General features: G+C 40.8%; 1 protein-coding gene across 3 annotated transcripts; it reads left to right on the forward strand.

Moving 5' to 3' along the window:
- The first annotated feature begins 646 nt into the window (after window positions 1–646).
- LOC145540984 (uncharacterized) lies at window positions 647–1,291 on the forward strand. 3 transcript variants are annotated; one of them, XM_081576145.1, is made up of 2 exons: window positions 647–841; window positions 899–1,291. In XM_081576145.1, the coding sequence occupies exons 1-2, from the start codon at window positions 647–649 to the stop codon at window positions 1,289–1,291; spliced, it is 588 nt and encodes a 195-aa protein (XP_081432271.1). The 3 variants fall into 3 exon arrangements, with proteins under 3 accessions (XP_081432271.1, XP_081432272.1, XP_081432273.1); XM_081576146.1 differs by having other exon boundaries at window positions 647–813; window positions 901–1,291; XM_081576147.1 differs by having other exon boundaries at window positions 647–783; window positions 892–1,291.
- Window positions 1,292–14,959: the final 13,668 nt, after the last annotated feature.

Raw genomic sequence — 14,959 nt, forward strand, 5'->3', positions numbered from 1 at the left:
CATAGGGTTGCAAAGAGTCAGACATGACTGAAGCGACTTAGAACACACACAGTACAATAAAGAAAACAGGCACTTCCTTTGGGATCTTTTACACCTTAATGAACACCCAGTAGTCCAAAGGAATCAGAGTACTCTTCATTGTACATGACTGGTTCTCTCTCCTAATCTAAGATGGGTCTTTAATCCTATTTTCCTAACAGCATTTCATATGATTGCTCTTAACCTCTTTGACAGCAGAGGAGATTTAGTCCCCATAAAATCCATACTCAATATATTATCCTGGAGTTAAATACATAAATAAAAACTTGTGAAATCCAGCAAAACAATGTCTTATAATGAGTCTACATGAAGGATTCATCAGATAAGGGAAGAAATATGGGTGCTGATTCACTTGGCTTTAACCAAATTAGCCCAGAATACAGGAGGAAAAGGAAATGTGCCATTTCTAAATATAGGAATAATTACCAGATAAACACAATTATATAATTTGCTAAAACGAACTGATTTTCTATTGAGATAAAAACAATAATCTTGCACATGGTCAAAGTAGTCCTCAGTAGGGTATAAAAGTGACAGATGGCAAGGAGAGATTATACTCAAGAACCTCACTCTCCTATTAACAACAGAACCTCCACCCTCTGACACCATGGTCAGCTCCTGTTGTGGCTCCATCTACTCTGACCAGAGTTGTGGCCAAAGTCTCTGCCAGGAGACCTGCTGCCAGCCCAGCTGCTGCCAGACCACCTGCTGCAGGACCACCTGCTGCCGCCCCAGCTGTGGTGTGTCCAGCTGCTGCAGCCCCGTCTGCTGCCAGCCCACCTGCCCTCGCTCCACCTGCTGCATCTCTAGCTTCCAACTCCCCTCCTGCTGTGGATCCAGCTGTGGTTCCAGCTGCTACAGGCCTACTTGCTGCATCTCCAGCTGCTGCAGGCCCCAGTGCTGCCAGCCTGTGTGCTGCCAGCCAACCTGCTCTCGCCCCACCTGCTGCATCTCTAGTTGTTTCCATCCCTCCTGCTGTGGGTCTAGCTGTGGTACCAGCTGCTGCAGGCCTGCCTGCTGCATCTCCAGCTGCTGCAGGCCCCGGTGCTGCCAGTCTGTGTGCTGCCAGCCCACCTGCCCCCGCATCTCCAGCTGCTGCCGCCCTTCTTGCTGTAGCTCCAGCTGCTGCCGCCCGAGCTGCTGCCTGCGCCCAGTGTGTGGCCGGGTCTCCTGCCACACCACTTGCTATCGCCCCACCTGTGTCATCTCCACCTGCCCCCGCCCCGTGTGCTGTCCCTCCTCTTGCTGCTGAATCTCTGCTTTGAACAGACTGCTTCCTCATTTCCTCCCTCCCCAGAGTTGCAGAGCTCCTTTTTAAAATGTGGAGGGTTCAAGAGAACCGGTCCCTTGAATTTTATAAGCAAACACCAAGCATACTGAGCCCACGTTCTAACTTCTCTCCAAACTCCCCCACTTATAAATGTAATCACTCAGAATCTCCCAGGAAATTACAATCTCCCAACACTCCTCCCTTTTTCTTCAGCACATCTGTTTTTCATACTTAAGGAACTTGTCTAAATCACTTGTGAGGGCACTGAATTTATCTCTCTGACATGGAAATCCAGTGAAGATTTTTTGGTGATTTTCTTATGTCTTGCTATTTCCATGAACCTAAATAAATATCCTCCTACTGGCACTGAAAATTGAACCTCATTGTTACTCTCTTTCTTTGTTTTAAGGATTTACATTTTGATCCAAAGTAATTGTATTTTGCCTGCACCTGCCAAACAGCACAAATTAATCAAACTTCAGTTCAGTTCAGTTCTGCTAAGTCACTCAGTCATGTCTGAATCTTTGTGACCCCATGGACCGCAGCATGCCAGGCCTCCCTGACCATCACCAACACCCGGAGTTTACTCAAACTCATGTCCATTGATTTGGTGATGCCATCCAACCATCTCATCCTCTGTCGCCCCCTTCTCCTCCCACCCTCAATCTTTCCCAGCATCAGTGTCTTTTCAGATGAGTCAGTTCTTCACATCAGGTGGCTAAAGGATTGGAGTTTCAGCTTCAGCATCAGTCCTTCCTATGAATATTCAGGACTGATTTCCTTTAGGATGGACTGCTTGGATCTCCTTGCAGTCCAAGTGACTCTCAAAAATCTTCTCCAATACCACAGTTCAAAAGCATCAATTTTTCCGCGCTCATCTTTCTTTATAGTCCAACTCTCACATCCATACACGACTACTGGTAAAACCATAGTTTTCACTAAATGGACCCTTGTTGAGAAAGTAATTTTCTGCTTTTTAATATGCTGTCTAGGTTGGTCATAACTATTCTTCCAAGGAGTAAAACCGTCTTTTAATTTCATGGCTGCAGTCAACATCTGCAGTGATTTTGAAGTCCCCAAAAATAAAGTCTGCCACTGTTTCCACTGTTTCCCCATCTATTTCCCAAGAAGTGAAGGGACCGACGCCATGATCTTAGTTTTCTGAATGTTGAGCTTTAAGCCAACTTTTTCATTCTCCTCTTTCACTTTCATCAAGAGGCTCTTCAGTTCTTCTTCGCTTTCTGCCATAAGGGTGGTGTCATCTGCATATCTGGGGTTATTGATATTTCTCCCGGCTATCTTGATTCCAGCTTGTGTTTCTTCCAGCCCAGCATTTCTCATGATGTACTCTGCATATAAGTTAAATAAGCAGGGTGACAATATACAGCCTTGACATACTCCTTTTCCTATTTGGAACCAGTCTGTTGTTCCATGTCCACTTCTAACTATCGCTTTCTGATCTGCATACAGATTTCTCAAGAGGCAGGTCAGGTAGTCTGGTATTCCCATCTCTTTCGGAATTTTCCACAGTTTGTTGTGATTCCAAAGTCAAAGGCTTTGGCATGGTCAATAAGGCAGAAATAGATGTTTTTCTGGAACTCTCTTGCTTTTCTGACGATCCAGTGGATGTTGGCAATTTGATCTCTGGTTCCTCTGTCTTTTCTAAATCCAACTTGAACATCTGGAAGTTTAAGATCAAATAATGTTGATCACTGCCTAGTTATGTCTAGAAAATAGAAAAATTAATCATTTTCTATTCTTTATGGGGAAAGGGGGTGAAACTGAAGTGATAGAGCATCTATGAATATAATAACAGAAGGAAAGTTTTGGAAAAATTGAACACAATACATGATTTTTAACAACACCAGTTTTCAGGGTTTTTTCACCTATAAAAGAAGCGCATAGATAGTTTAGTAAAGTCTGTGTATTTTCTACTTCGGGTCACATGCAATGAGTCCTTGGTCCACATACACAGTGAAAATGTTAGTCACTCAGCTGGGTCCAACTCTATGTGACCCCGTAGATTGTAGTCCAGCAGGCTCCTCTGTCCACGGAATTCTGCAGGCAAGTATACTGGAGTGGATTGCCATTCCATTCTCCAGGGGATCTTTCTGCCCCAGGGATCAAATCCAGGTCTCCTGCATTACGGGCTGATTCTTTATCTCCTGAGCCCTTACATATACAGTGGAGTTCTGCTTTGTTCGAGTAGCCAGAGTTTCAGTATATCTGGTTTATTATTATTATTCAGAATATTCAGTTTATTCTGCCTTATAGAGGGGCTACCTTCAGTGTCAGGCAGGTGATATAAAGCAGTGAAACAGACCTGGTGACAGTTCCTAGGTATTCCTGGAGACTGTGATTTTATGTTCAAGACAAAAAAGGGACCTTTCCAGTGCCATGCTTAGATGTCCACTGAAACTCTATCCCAGCTTGATTTCTCCAACAGTCTACTTCTGCTCACTTCCCTTCCCTTTCCTTCTAGAAGTGCTAATCCCAAGAACACTTCTCAATAAACCTCCTGTTTGCTGATTTTTATCTCTGGGTCTGCTTCCTAGGGAACTCAAACAGTCCCCAAAAGCAATTTGTAATTCACAACAGTTAATCTGAGAACTGGAAAGACTAACTGAAATGTATTTTTCATCTTTAGTGTATAATAAGTAAGAGCTTAAACATTAATGTAGAAAACTTATGGAACTGAATCTGTAGAGAGAACTGTGAATTTTATGTAAAGTACATTTATTGTATTCTAAGGATTTTATGTCACTTATACACCAATATCGGACTTCCCTGGTGGCTCAGAGGTTAAAGCGTCTGCCTCCAATGTGGGAGACCTGGGTTCGATCCCTGGGTCGGGAAGATCCCCTGGAGAAGGAAATGGCAAACCACTCCAGTATTCTTGCCTGGAGAATCCCATGGACGGAGGAGCCTGGTAGGCTACAGTCCACGGGGTCGCAAAGAGTCGGACATGACTGAGCGACTTCCCTTCCTTCCCTTCCCTAAACACCAATATCTGCTTTATTTAAAAATGTAAATAACACAAAAGAATGTGTTCAGAAGTGGGTTTCCTATTCTAAGTCTTTGTCAATTCCATTAAAACCTATTTTTACAAACAGAGACACATTCTTGTTGAATGCATTTGTATCACATTTATGTCTTTATTCACAAACTCAGCTTTAGTTGTACATTTTTTTGTTCTTATGTTTATTCAAATGTTATTTTTTTCCTTCAGGCAATGTTAATACATTCCTCCAATACCAGGTAAGTATATTATTTGACAGATTTGTTTACATATTTTTTATACTTATTGTTGAGAACTGTGAATACATGTTTCCCATCAGATTTTATGAAGAACTCGTACTAAGTGCGTAAGAAAACTATCATTTTTCTAAGTCACCCAACTTCACTGTTAACAATAATATTCATAGTAATAATCATAGCTGATAATAGCCCCCAGCCTCAGATATGCCCCAGATTCATTCCTCAGTTATCCACAGTGGTAACCACATTATAAATCCAGACTTACAGGTTTTTCTTTCGTTCCTGCCTTGCTTTCCCACTTCCTCATGTGTACTTCCCAGAATTTCCCCCTGCCCCCAAGTGAACTACTTGCACTCACATCTTTGTCTCAATATCTACTTTGGGTGCAATTCAAACAACAACAATAGATGTTCAGCTAATATTTTTAGTTGATTGACATTAAACCAGTGATGGTGGTTACTTCTCACAAAAGAGAACTAAATTGGGATATCTGGAAGTGAAGAGAACCAGTGTCAACATATGTGTTCACCTCCTTTCTATCATATATGTTTCTGTTTTTTTTACAGCATATGTATCCATGGTGTCCTATAGGTAAGTTCCATTCTATGGATCAATTATGAACTTCCACAAATGTGTTTTATCAGGTGACACGTTGCTTGACACATAAATAAATGTGGTTTTCCTTAAGTGTAACCATGATCCCTTTGTTTGGAATGTTTCTCCCACTTTTCTCCACCAGGCAAAACAGACACATTTTCTAAAGGACAATTACATACCCCAAAGTCATCCAAAAGCCTTCATTCACTTTACAAACATTTGTCACTAATGTGCTCTGTCTCAGTAACAAAATTAAATTTTATAGTTCATGCCTTCATGGCGTCTGCATCACAGAAGTGGAATGACAGAAAGTAACTGTGGTACTCAGCATGTGCAAAATTCAGAGCACAATGCAGGGACAAATTGTATTTGAACAGGGTAGTTAAACATTGGGAGGAAGCATTCAGGGGAAACCTGGAGTTTTGACAGAGGAATAGTAGTTTGCAAAGATTACAATAAAGATGAAACATTCCAGGAAGATGAAATGGCTTCAGAAAAGGCTTGCAAGCTTTATTTTTCATCTCTTCCTCAGCTGTCCTAAAACAGCTTAACTTTTGTTTAATCTTACACAAGCTTTTTTTCTTTTTTCCTCAAAAGTTCTATGTTTCTTTGGCCTATTGCTTAAAGAAGTATTGAGAATATACAATGTATTATATGCTGTATTAAAGATTGAAAACAAATATAAGCTATTCAGCACAATGCTCAGTGAACTCAGCATAGTTCCTAGTGGATTTAGCATAATGCATAGTAAATACAAATGATAAATATCATTATTCCTCACCTTTTGTTGAAGATGTATGGAACATATCCACGTACTATATATGCTGATTCTAGTTCTTCAGTTAAAAATAACATACGAAGCTCAGTCTGGTGCTCTGTGACAACCTAAAGGGGTGGGATGGGATTGGGATGGGAGGACGGATCAGAGGGAGGGGACATATATATATACTTATGGCTGAATCACATTGTTGTACTGCAGAAAGCTACACAATCTTGTAAAGGAATTATCTTCCAATTAAAAAATAAAGACTTAAAAAGATAACTGTCATTCTTTTGAAAATCGAAGTCGCTAAGTCATGTTCAGCTCTTTGCAACCCCATGGACTATACAGTCCATTGAATTCTCTATGTCAGAATACTGGAATGGGTAGCCATTCCCTTCTTCAGGGAATCTTCCCAAGCCAGGGATCGAACCCAGGTCTCTGACATTGTAGGCAGATTCTTTCCCAGCTGAGCTATCAGGGAAGCCCTTCTTTTACCTATTGCCAAACTGTTTCTTATGCATGTGTCTCATTCAAGTATACAGGAAAAAGATGAAGAGATATCTGTCCAGTTCACTTACTACCCAAGAGAATGTCTTGGATCCATATTTTTGAAGGCTTAATAATTCCAAACATGTTTATATATAATGAATGTTTTCATACTGCAATATCCTGTGTACAAGCCTGACAAATAAAAGGTAAATCAAAACATCCCATTCATGTTTCCTAGCCTGGGAGACATACAGCAAAAATGTGTTTCTTCTACTTAAAAGCTGTCAGTATTGCTAAGTGCTTGAGACGGTGGAGTGAAATCAGATACAGAATTTGAAACTTCCTTGTGGTCTAACAATCTTCCTGACCATTCAGGATGCCTACAGAGTATCACAATCATCCATCTTATTTGTGGGAAAACCTCCCCGCAAACATCTTTCTTTCTCTTTCCTTTGCAGTGCTTCACTTGATCAGCACACGTTCCCCTCACCCTTGCCAACAAAATACACATGAGCCGTATAAGAAACTTTTTCTCTCTGATGTTCAGACAGCAGTGATAGGAGAGAATATGACGTTAAAAACATGTTAGAGTCATATGATTAATGCTTTGTTAAGACATTGAACACATCAGGAGCAAAAGTGACACCCACTAAGGAAGAACTGGTACATGGCTTCCAATTGGACACACACGAGCATACCAGGAAAAGGAAAAGTGCTATTTTCTCCGATTTCTAATGCTGCACGATAAACACACAATTATGTAATTAAATGATCAATTTTCCTAAGAGGGTAAACAATAACAAGGAAATAATGATGTAATGATAGCTGCTCTTCAGCAGGGTATAAAGGGGGCTGTGGGCTGAGGAGACACTCAAACTCAAGAAGCTCACTTTCCTGGAAACTCACCCAGAACCTCCACCCTCTGACACCATGGTCAGCTCCTGTTGTGGCTCCGTCTGCTCTGATCAGAGCTGTGGCCGAAGTCTCTGCCAAGAGGCCTGCTGCAGCCCCAGTTGTTGCCAGACCACCTGCTGCAGGACCACCTGCTACCGCCCCAGCTGTGGTGGGTCCAGCTGCTGCCAGCCTACCTGCTGTCGCCCCACCTGCTGCATCTCTAGCTGCTATCGCCCCTCCTGCTGTGGATCCAGCTGTGGTTCCAGCTGCTACAGGCCTACTTGCTGCATCTCCAGCTGCTGCAGGCCCCGGTGCTGCCAGTCTGTGTGCTGCCAGCCCATCTGCCCCCGCATCTCCAGCTGCTGCCACCCCTCTTGCTGTGGCTCCAGCTGCTGCCGCCCGAGCTGCTGCCTGCGCCCAGTGTGTGGCCGGGTCTCCTGCCACACCACTTGCTATCGCCCCACCTGTGTCATCTCCACCTGCCCCCGCCCTGTGTGCTGTCCCTCTTGCTGCTGAGCCTGCTGCCTTGTGACCACTGTCTCCACTTACCTCTGTCCCACATATGTAGATTCTTTTTCACACTGACCCATAGGACTCATGGAGTCTAGCTGACATCATTCAGTTAGTTGAACCTTATGATTCCAGTGGGTCCACCACTGTTCTGCTGACTCTGTGAGCATATTCTGGTTCATTTGTAATTCTCCCTTGCTATATTTTCCTTTCTATATCAGCACCAAATAAGAATTAATTTGCAATCCATCAGATAAGAAATTATCTCAGTCCTCTAAATTTTTCATTCTTCCTGATATTTTGGTCATGATCTGCAGGTGGTCCACAAGGTGGCCATTATCTGCAGCTGCTGCATGGCACTGACTTGACACTCTGAGATCAGGGCTGGGGGGCGGCGGGGGCCTCCAGTTTACCCTTATTTTCTCCTCGAGTGAATTTCTTTTGTTTTGTCACTTCTCTGCTTCCTAATAAACTTCTCTGCACATAAAAATTCACCGGCGTTTTTTCCTATTATTTTCATGATCATTTTACTTACCAACTAGGCAATTTATATTGTATATGAAGATACAGGAAGAATAACCCATGTTGAAATCACTTTGACAATAGATGCTACATCAGATGTAGATAATTTAATATTTTAGAACAAAACTGGCATGTATGTATATGTGCACGTGCATGTGACTTAATATACTAAATTAGGACAGAGTTAGTTAAAACACATTATACCCTTTAATCCATTATACCTTTAATACTTAACTCCCTTTTGGAAAAAAGGATAAAATTTCTGAGCATGGAGTACATGCCAAAGAAATTTTTTAAAAATTGCCTGTAAAGAATTTAATGCACTCAATTCCTTTCACTTAATAAACAACAGTTCAAGTTATAATCATAGATGGGTTATATGTCCCATTGAGTTCAGTTGAGGAGATACTATGTTTCATTGCATTTAAGAAAAAAACACTATTAAGGTCTGATTGATGTATTAAAAAGTTATACATATTTAGTGAATACAACTCAATAAGTTATATATTACTGTATTTTTAAGAAAATATGCCAGATCTGGATGGTGTGCTATGTTTCTGAGTATATCTCTCCGAGTTTTCCTCATAATTCAAATGTCTCCTCACTTAACAAATGTCTCCTCACTTAACAATTCAAATGTATCCTCCCCCTCACTCACTTAACACAACTTAAATGTCTCCTCCTAGGAGCCTGGAATTTCAGAGTTCACTTTTTTAAAAGATTCTTTTAATTGATGCTAATTTGTAGTTTTGAGTAGTTCTCAGTTGGGGTACACACTGACTCGGGGTGGGGGGCACACTGATACTGAATTCTACAAAGAAGATTGAAAGCTACTCAATGAGTAAGTAATGGCAAGATTTCCTAACCCCTGATTTAGAATTTGAAATAGCAACACCTTTGGATAGTGTCCACTCCAATATTCTTGGGTTTCCTTGTGGCTCAGCTGGTAAATAACCCGCCTGCAATGTGGGAGACCTGGGTTCGATCTCTGGGTTGGGAAGATCCCCTGGAGAAGGGAACAGTCCCCAACTCCAGTAGGCTGGCCTGGAGAATTCCATGGACTGTATAGTCCAAGGGGTCCCAAAGAGTTGGACATGACTGAGTGACTTTCACTTTCAGTTTTGGATACTGTCAGAAATTACTTTCCAAAATAATGTTCTACGACTTGTCTATAAAAATATTTCATTGAAGCATGTAAATTATCACATGTAAAACGAATCACCAGTCCAGGTTCGATGCATGATACAGGGTGCTCGGGGCTGGTGCACTGGGATGACCCGGAGAGATGGTATGGGGAGGGAGGTGGGAGGGGGGTTCTGGAAGGGGAACACATGTACACCCATGGTGGATTCATGTTAATGTATGGCAAAACAAATACAATATTGTAAAGTTAAAAAAATAGATAAATAAACTAATTTAAAAAAATTGAACTAAAAGTTAAAGCAGCATTATAGCATCAAACATTCTCAACTACTAAAACACTTTCTATGCTAGCTACTTCCAGGATGAGGAAAGTAAGGGGAGCTCATGTGAAGGAAACACACAGACCACCTTCTCCACAAGGGCAATTATCACATGTAGAAATAAACTGAATATATAAAGATTGTCTCAGTTGCCAATTGCTACATTACAATCCATGCCAAAGCTTAATAGCCAGACACAGTAACAATTTTTTATCTCTCACAATTTCTGTGCATTGACTGGGCATTCTGATGATCTTTTCTGTTCTCACTCATACCACTGTGCTGATCTCAAAATTTAACTGGGACTCAAAGTTCCAAGATTTACATGTCTGGTAGTTGACTCCTCCAGGAAGGAAAGGAAGATGCTTCAAGACTTCTTAAGGCTTAGATTCCAGAACTCATATAACACTATTTCCACTGTGTGCTATTGGTCAAAGCAAGCCATAAGGCCAAACCAGACACAAAGAGTAAGGAAACAGAATCTACCTCTTGATGGGAAGAATTGCAAGACATGCTGGCCAGTTCAGGGCTGAGGCAGAATGCAGAAGCTCTGCTAAGTCAATGTCAGTCCTGAGGATCCCTTCCTTCCTGTCTTCCACTTATTTGAATACAAAGTAAAAACATTGATTCATGCAGGTGATATGGATTCCCACCTCTATGAATTACAATGAGAAAGTTTTGGCTACAATTATTGGCAGAGGTGGGGCTCCATGTAATGACAGCTCTTTATATTTAAGAGAAGAGAAATAAGGAAAATGAGAACTTCTAGACTGCAGAATGGTCCCATGTGTGCACCTGACATTAGTTGTTCACGGGTTGTGAAAATTTGTCACCTCCTAGTAACAAAAGAGACTGTAGGACCCTTACACACTTGAGATTTGATATGATGAAAAAAGCCAAAAGAGATTTTTTTACTTAAAAAAGCAAAAGTAAAAATGTCAAGAGGCAATGCTACTCTCTAAATCTGTCCCACATTCTCCTTCCCCCACTGTGTCCACAAGTCCATTTTGTCTGCATCTCTATTCCTTCCCTGCAAAGAGACAGTAGCATTGACATATATACACTACCATGTGTAAAATAGGTAGGTAGTGGGAAGCTGCTGCATAGCTCAGAGAGCTCAGATCAGTGTTCTGTGATGACCTAGAGGGCTGAGATGGTGGGAGGGAGATTCAGAAGGGAGAGGACATGTGTGTACACATAGCTGATTCACTTTGTTGTACAGCAGAAACTGACACAACACTGTAAAGCAATTATAGTCCAATAAAAATAATAATAACTAACAAAACTACAAACTACCAGCCAAAAAATAAATGTCAAGTGGCAGAGAGTGCCATCTCTTTCACTTCTTTTATCAAGAGACTAAGACCATTGAAGCTTTGCAGAAGACATGGAAAGAGACTCTGAAGCTAAAGAGTTCAGTGTTGCTGGCTTGATCTCAAAAGACAGAGAATCCAGAACATCTCTTTGATTTAGGAGGAGGTATGGCAGTTGGACAATTTCTCCAGTCATCTCCTGCCAAAGCTAATATTTACTATGGATTAATGGACTATTTACTCTCCAGTGCCCTCCACCCCCTCCCCACAGCTGAAAAAGCAATTTCACCGAATGAAAGTCCCTGAAAGACTTTGGGAGCCACCATTTTCACCATTATCCAGATGAACTGTGTGGTTTCTGGCATTAGGTAACCATATGGTTGAAGGAGTGGAGGAAAGTATTATTTGTCATCATAACATCAAACCAACAAGAATAGAACCCCCACTATTCAGGGGCAACCAAGACCAATAGTTGGTTAGAAAATAAAAAATAAAGTCATAGAGTGCTTCCACACCCAAGGAACATGAAAGTTCTAAGGCCAAACCAATTCCTAAAGAACATTAACTCATGACAAATAATGACACATCAGAAGAGGAAATGGACTTCCACTGGTTCACCCTCATAAAGGTTTAGACCTTGCTATTTCTGGGAGTCCCAGGGATTTCTCTGGCCCAAGACAGATGATTTTCTCAGCCTAATATTCCTACACCATAGCAAAGACTAAAATTAGATTTTAAACTCATTTATATTGCAAGCAGTTCTACATATAGATTTTGTTTTTCTTCTATCAACATTCACAAAAGAAAAAGATTCACTGGGCTTCTCTTGCTAAGAATTTCCAGTTCTGGCTATCTCAGATAAAAGATTCTTCCAGATTCTTTTGTAATCTTTTGGGCCAGTAAGGGAGTTAAAACTCTAGCCCAGAGTCATTGGTTCATATCTAGAAGAAGCTTCAGCATCAGTTCACAGATTGAAAAATTTGGTCTTAAGTTCCTGCTTCATTCTGGAATCTGGAAATTTTTGTTTTCTTTTTTTTAAATTTTTATTAATTTCTATATTTTTAATTGGAGGATTATTTCTTTACTGCAAAAAGTTGGACACGACTGAATAACTAACATTTTCAAAATTTCTTTACAATATTGTGTTGGTTTCTGCCATATATCAGCATAAGTCAGCCATAGGCATAAAAATGTCCCCTCTCTCCTGAAACTCCCTCTCACTTCCCACCCCATCCCACCCCTCTAGGTAGTCACAGAGCACTGGGTTTGGGTTTGAGCTCCCTGCATCATACAGCACATTTTCATCAACTATCTCTTTTACATATGGCAGTGTATATGTTTCAGTGCTATTCTCTCTATTCATCCCACCCTTTCCTCCCCACACTTTGTCCACAAATCTGTTATCTAAGTCTGCATTTCCACCGCTTCCCTGCAAATAGGTTCATGAGTACCATCTTTCTAGGTTCCATATATATGTGTTAATATATGATATTTGTTTTTCTCTTTGACTCACTTCACTCTGTGTAATAAGCTGTAGGTTCATCCACCTCGTTAAACCTGATTCAAATGTGTTCTTTTTATGGTTGAGTAATATTCCATTGTATATATGTACCACAACTTCTTTATCCATTCTTCTGTTGATGGGTATCTAGGCTGATTCCATGTCCTAGCTTTTGTAAATAGTGCTGCAATGAACATTGGAGTACGTGTGTGTTTTTGAATTATAATTTCCTCAGAGTATATGCCTAGTGGTGGGGGTGTTGGGTCATATGGTAGTTTTATTCCTAGTTTTTTAAGGAATATCCATACTGTTCTCCATAGTGGCTGTATCATTTACATTCCCAAAACAATGCAAGAAGTTTATTATTTTAAAAATTATATCCAGGGACTTTCTTGGTGGTTCAGTTTAAGACTCTGCACTTCCACTGCAGGGGACATAAGTTCAATCCCTGCCTGGAAAACTAAGATCCTGCATGCCATAGCACGGCCAAAAAATAAAAGTGACATGGAGAATGGAAATTTTTTGCAGTCCAGTGATTAGGACTCAGTGCTTTCACTGCCATGGACTTAGGTTCGATCCTGCAAGCCACTCAGTATGGTCAATAAATAAATAAATAAAACAAAAAAATTATATCCAGAATCCATATATATAGTCAGAGGGGAGATTTCATATCAGTTTTGTATCTGTGTTGCTGAAGTCCTTCAATTAACTTTCCCAAGAGAAAATTTTGTCTGCTAGTCATTGAAATAATTGGTAGAGTACACAATGGAATAGGATTTCTAATGAAATATTTGATTAAATCAATAGCTGCTTTCATAAAAATCAGTGCCATTCCCAGACTTTTCCCTCTTGAACATCTAATCAAAGACAAACTATTAGGAGACAGATAACATGAATTTCTTATGGAAAAAACAGGCAGCCCCTGTTTAATCAATGACATTTCTTGGTTGATCAGGAAGAAAAGAATAAGTACAACGAAAATTACCCACATGAATGGAGATCCAGGGGATGAAATCCAATTGGACTTTCTAAAAGTCTTTATCCAAGCTTCATAACAAAGGTTGTAAAGTACCTAATTTGCACTCTGGCAAATTAGATCACTCTTCACTAATATTTACTGTCTGCCTCCCCTACCTCTCTGGGAGAAGCGTCCTCTCCTCATTTCCCATCCATGATTTGGACTTCACCATGTGATTTTCTTTGGCCAATGGGGTATTAGAAGACACAACCCTAGCTAAGATTTGGAATGTGTTTGCATGATGGGAATTCCTCCCTTGTGCTGTCAGAAATAGGGTTACCAGGTAAAACGCAGGATGCCTCATTAAACTGGAATTTCAGATAAACAACAAATAATTTTTTATGTAAGGATGCCCTATGCATACTTACACATACTTACACTGAAATATTATATATTTACACTAAAATATTACTTGTTGCTTATTTGAAATTCAAATTTAACTGAGGGATGTGTATTTTTATTTGCTGAATCTGGAAACATGAATTCAGAAGGAAGTCCAAAACTAACCCACGGCCAGAAGCCAAGACCAGCCTTAAAAATCAGCCAAACTCAACTGAACTGAAGACAAGTGGCCAAGAAATAAATACTTGCTATTGTATGTTATAAGAGTTAGTGGTTATTTGTTATGCAGCAAGCGTTGACTAATTCAACTGTGGTGGCAATGAGAAACTAGTAAATATATCAATTGGTATGAAAAGATTAACCAGATATTTTTCTATAAATGAAATAACAATAGGGGAGTGACCAAGTGTTTTGCTGCACTTGATTTTATCTCAACAAACTTTCTGGAAGACTAGGTTAATAATAATCTCTAGGTTTATAGATAAAATTAAGTTCTTATGATTTGTCGCTGATGGCCCAGGCAGGATGTCTGCCTCTTTGAGAGTTCGTGTGGCTGAACACTGTTTGAGAGTTCCACTACTGGCGTCCCCATAACCAGGGAGAGCCACAGCCACACCCTGCCTCCCCAGGAGACACTCCAAGACCAGCAGTGCTGCACACAATTGCTCCATGGCCCAGAAGAGAAGAGCTGGGGAGCAGGCTTTGGGGAACCCGGTCAACAAGAGAAAGTTCCTGCTCACAAAACTCCAGCACAACAGCCCCAACATGGACTGCAAGGAAAGGTTGCTGACCAGACATAGGTGGAGAGTCAGGATAGCCCCCTGGAGACCAACTATCACCCCAGCACATGGAGCAAAGAGGAATGGCCCCAACTTTGGTTCATCTTTGGCACGACAGACCCAGTCTTACTTTATGGAGAACATGCAGTTTGTGTGGTGGGAAAAGCACATGCTAATGTGTAAGCAGAGCCAGATATTCAT

This window comes from Giraffa tippelskirchi, chromosome 3 (genome assembly GCF_054371585.1).
Source record: "Giraffa tippelskirchi isolate mGirTip1 chromosome 3, T2T-mGirTip1v1.2.pri, whole genome shotgun sequence".
NCBI classification, from domain to species: Eukaryota; Metazoa; Chordata; class Mammalia; order Artiodactyla; family Giraffidae; genus Giraffa; species Giraffa tippelskirchi.

Bases quoted from the DNA above. Each gene is read 5' to 3' on its own strand.
- LOC145540984 (XM_081576145.1), top strand. From the start codon at position 647: ATGGTCAGCTCCTGTTGTGGCTCCATCTACTCTGACCAGAGTTGTGGC. The intron at 842-898 runs ATCTCTAGCTTC...TCCAGCTGCTAC, and splicing joins GCCCTCGCTCCACCTGCTGC to AGGCCTACTTGCTGCATCTC.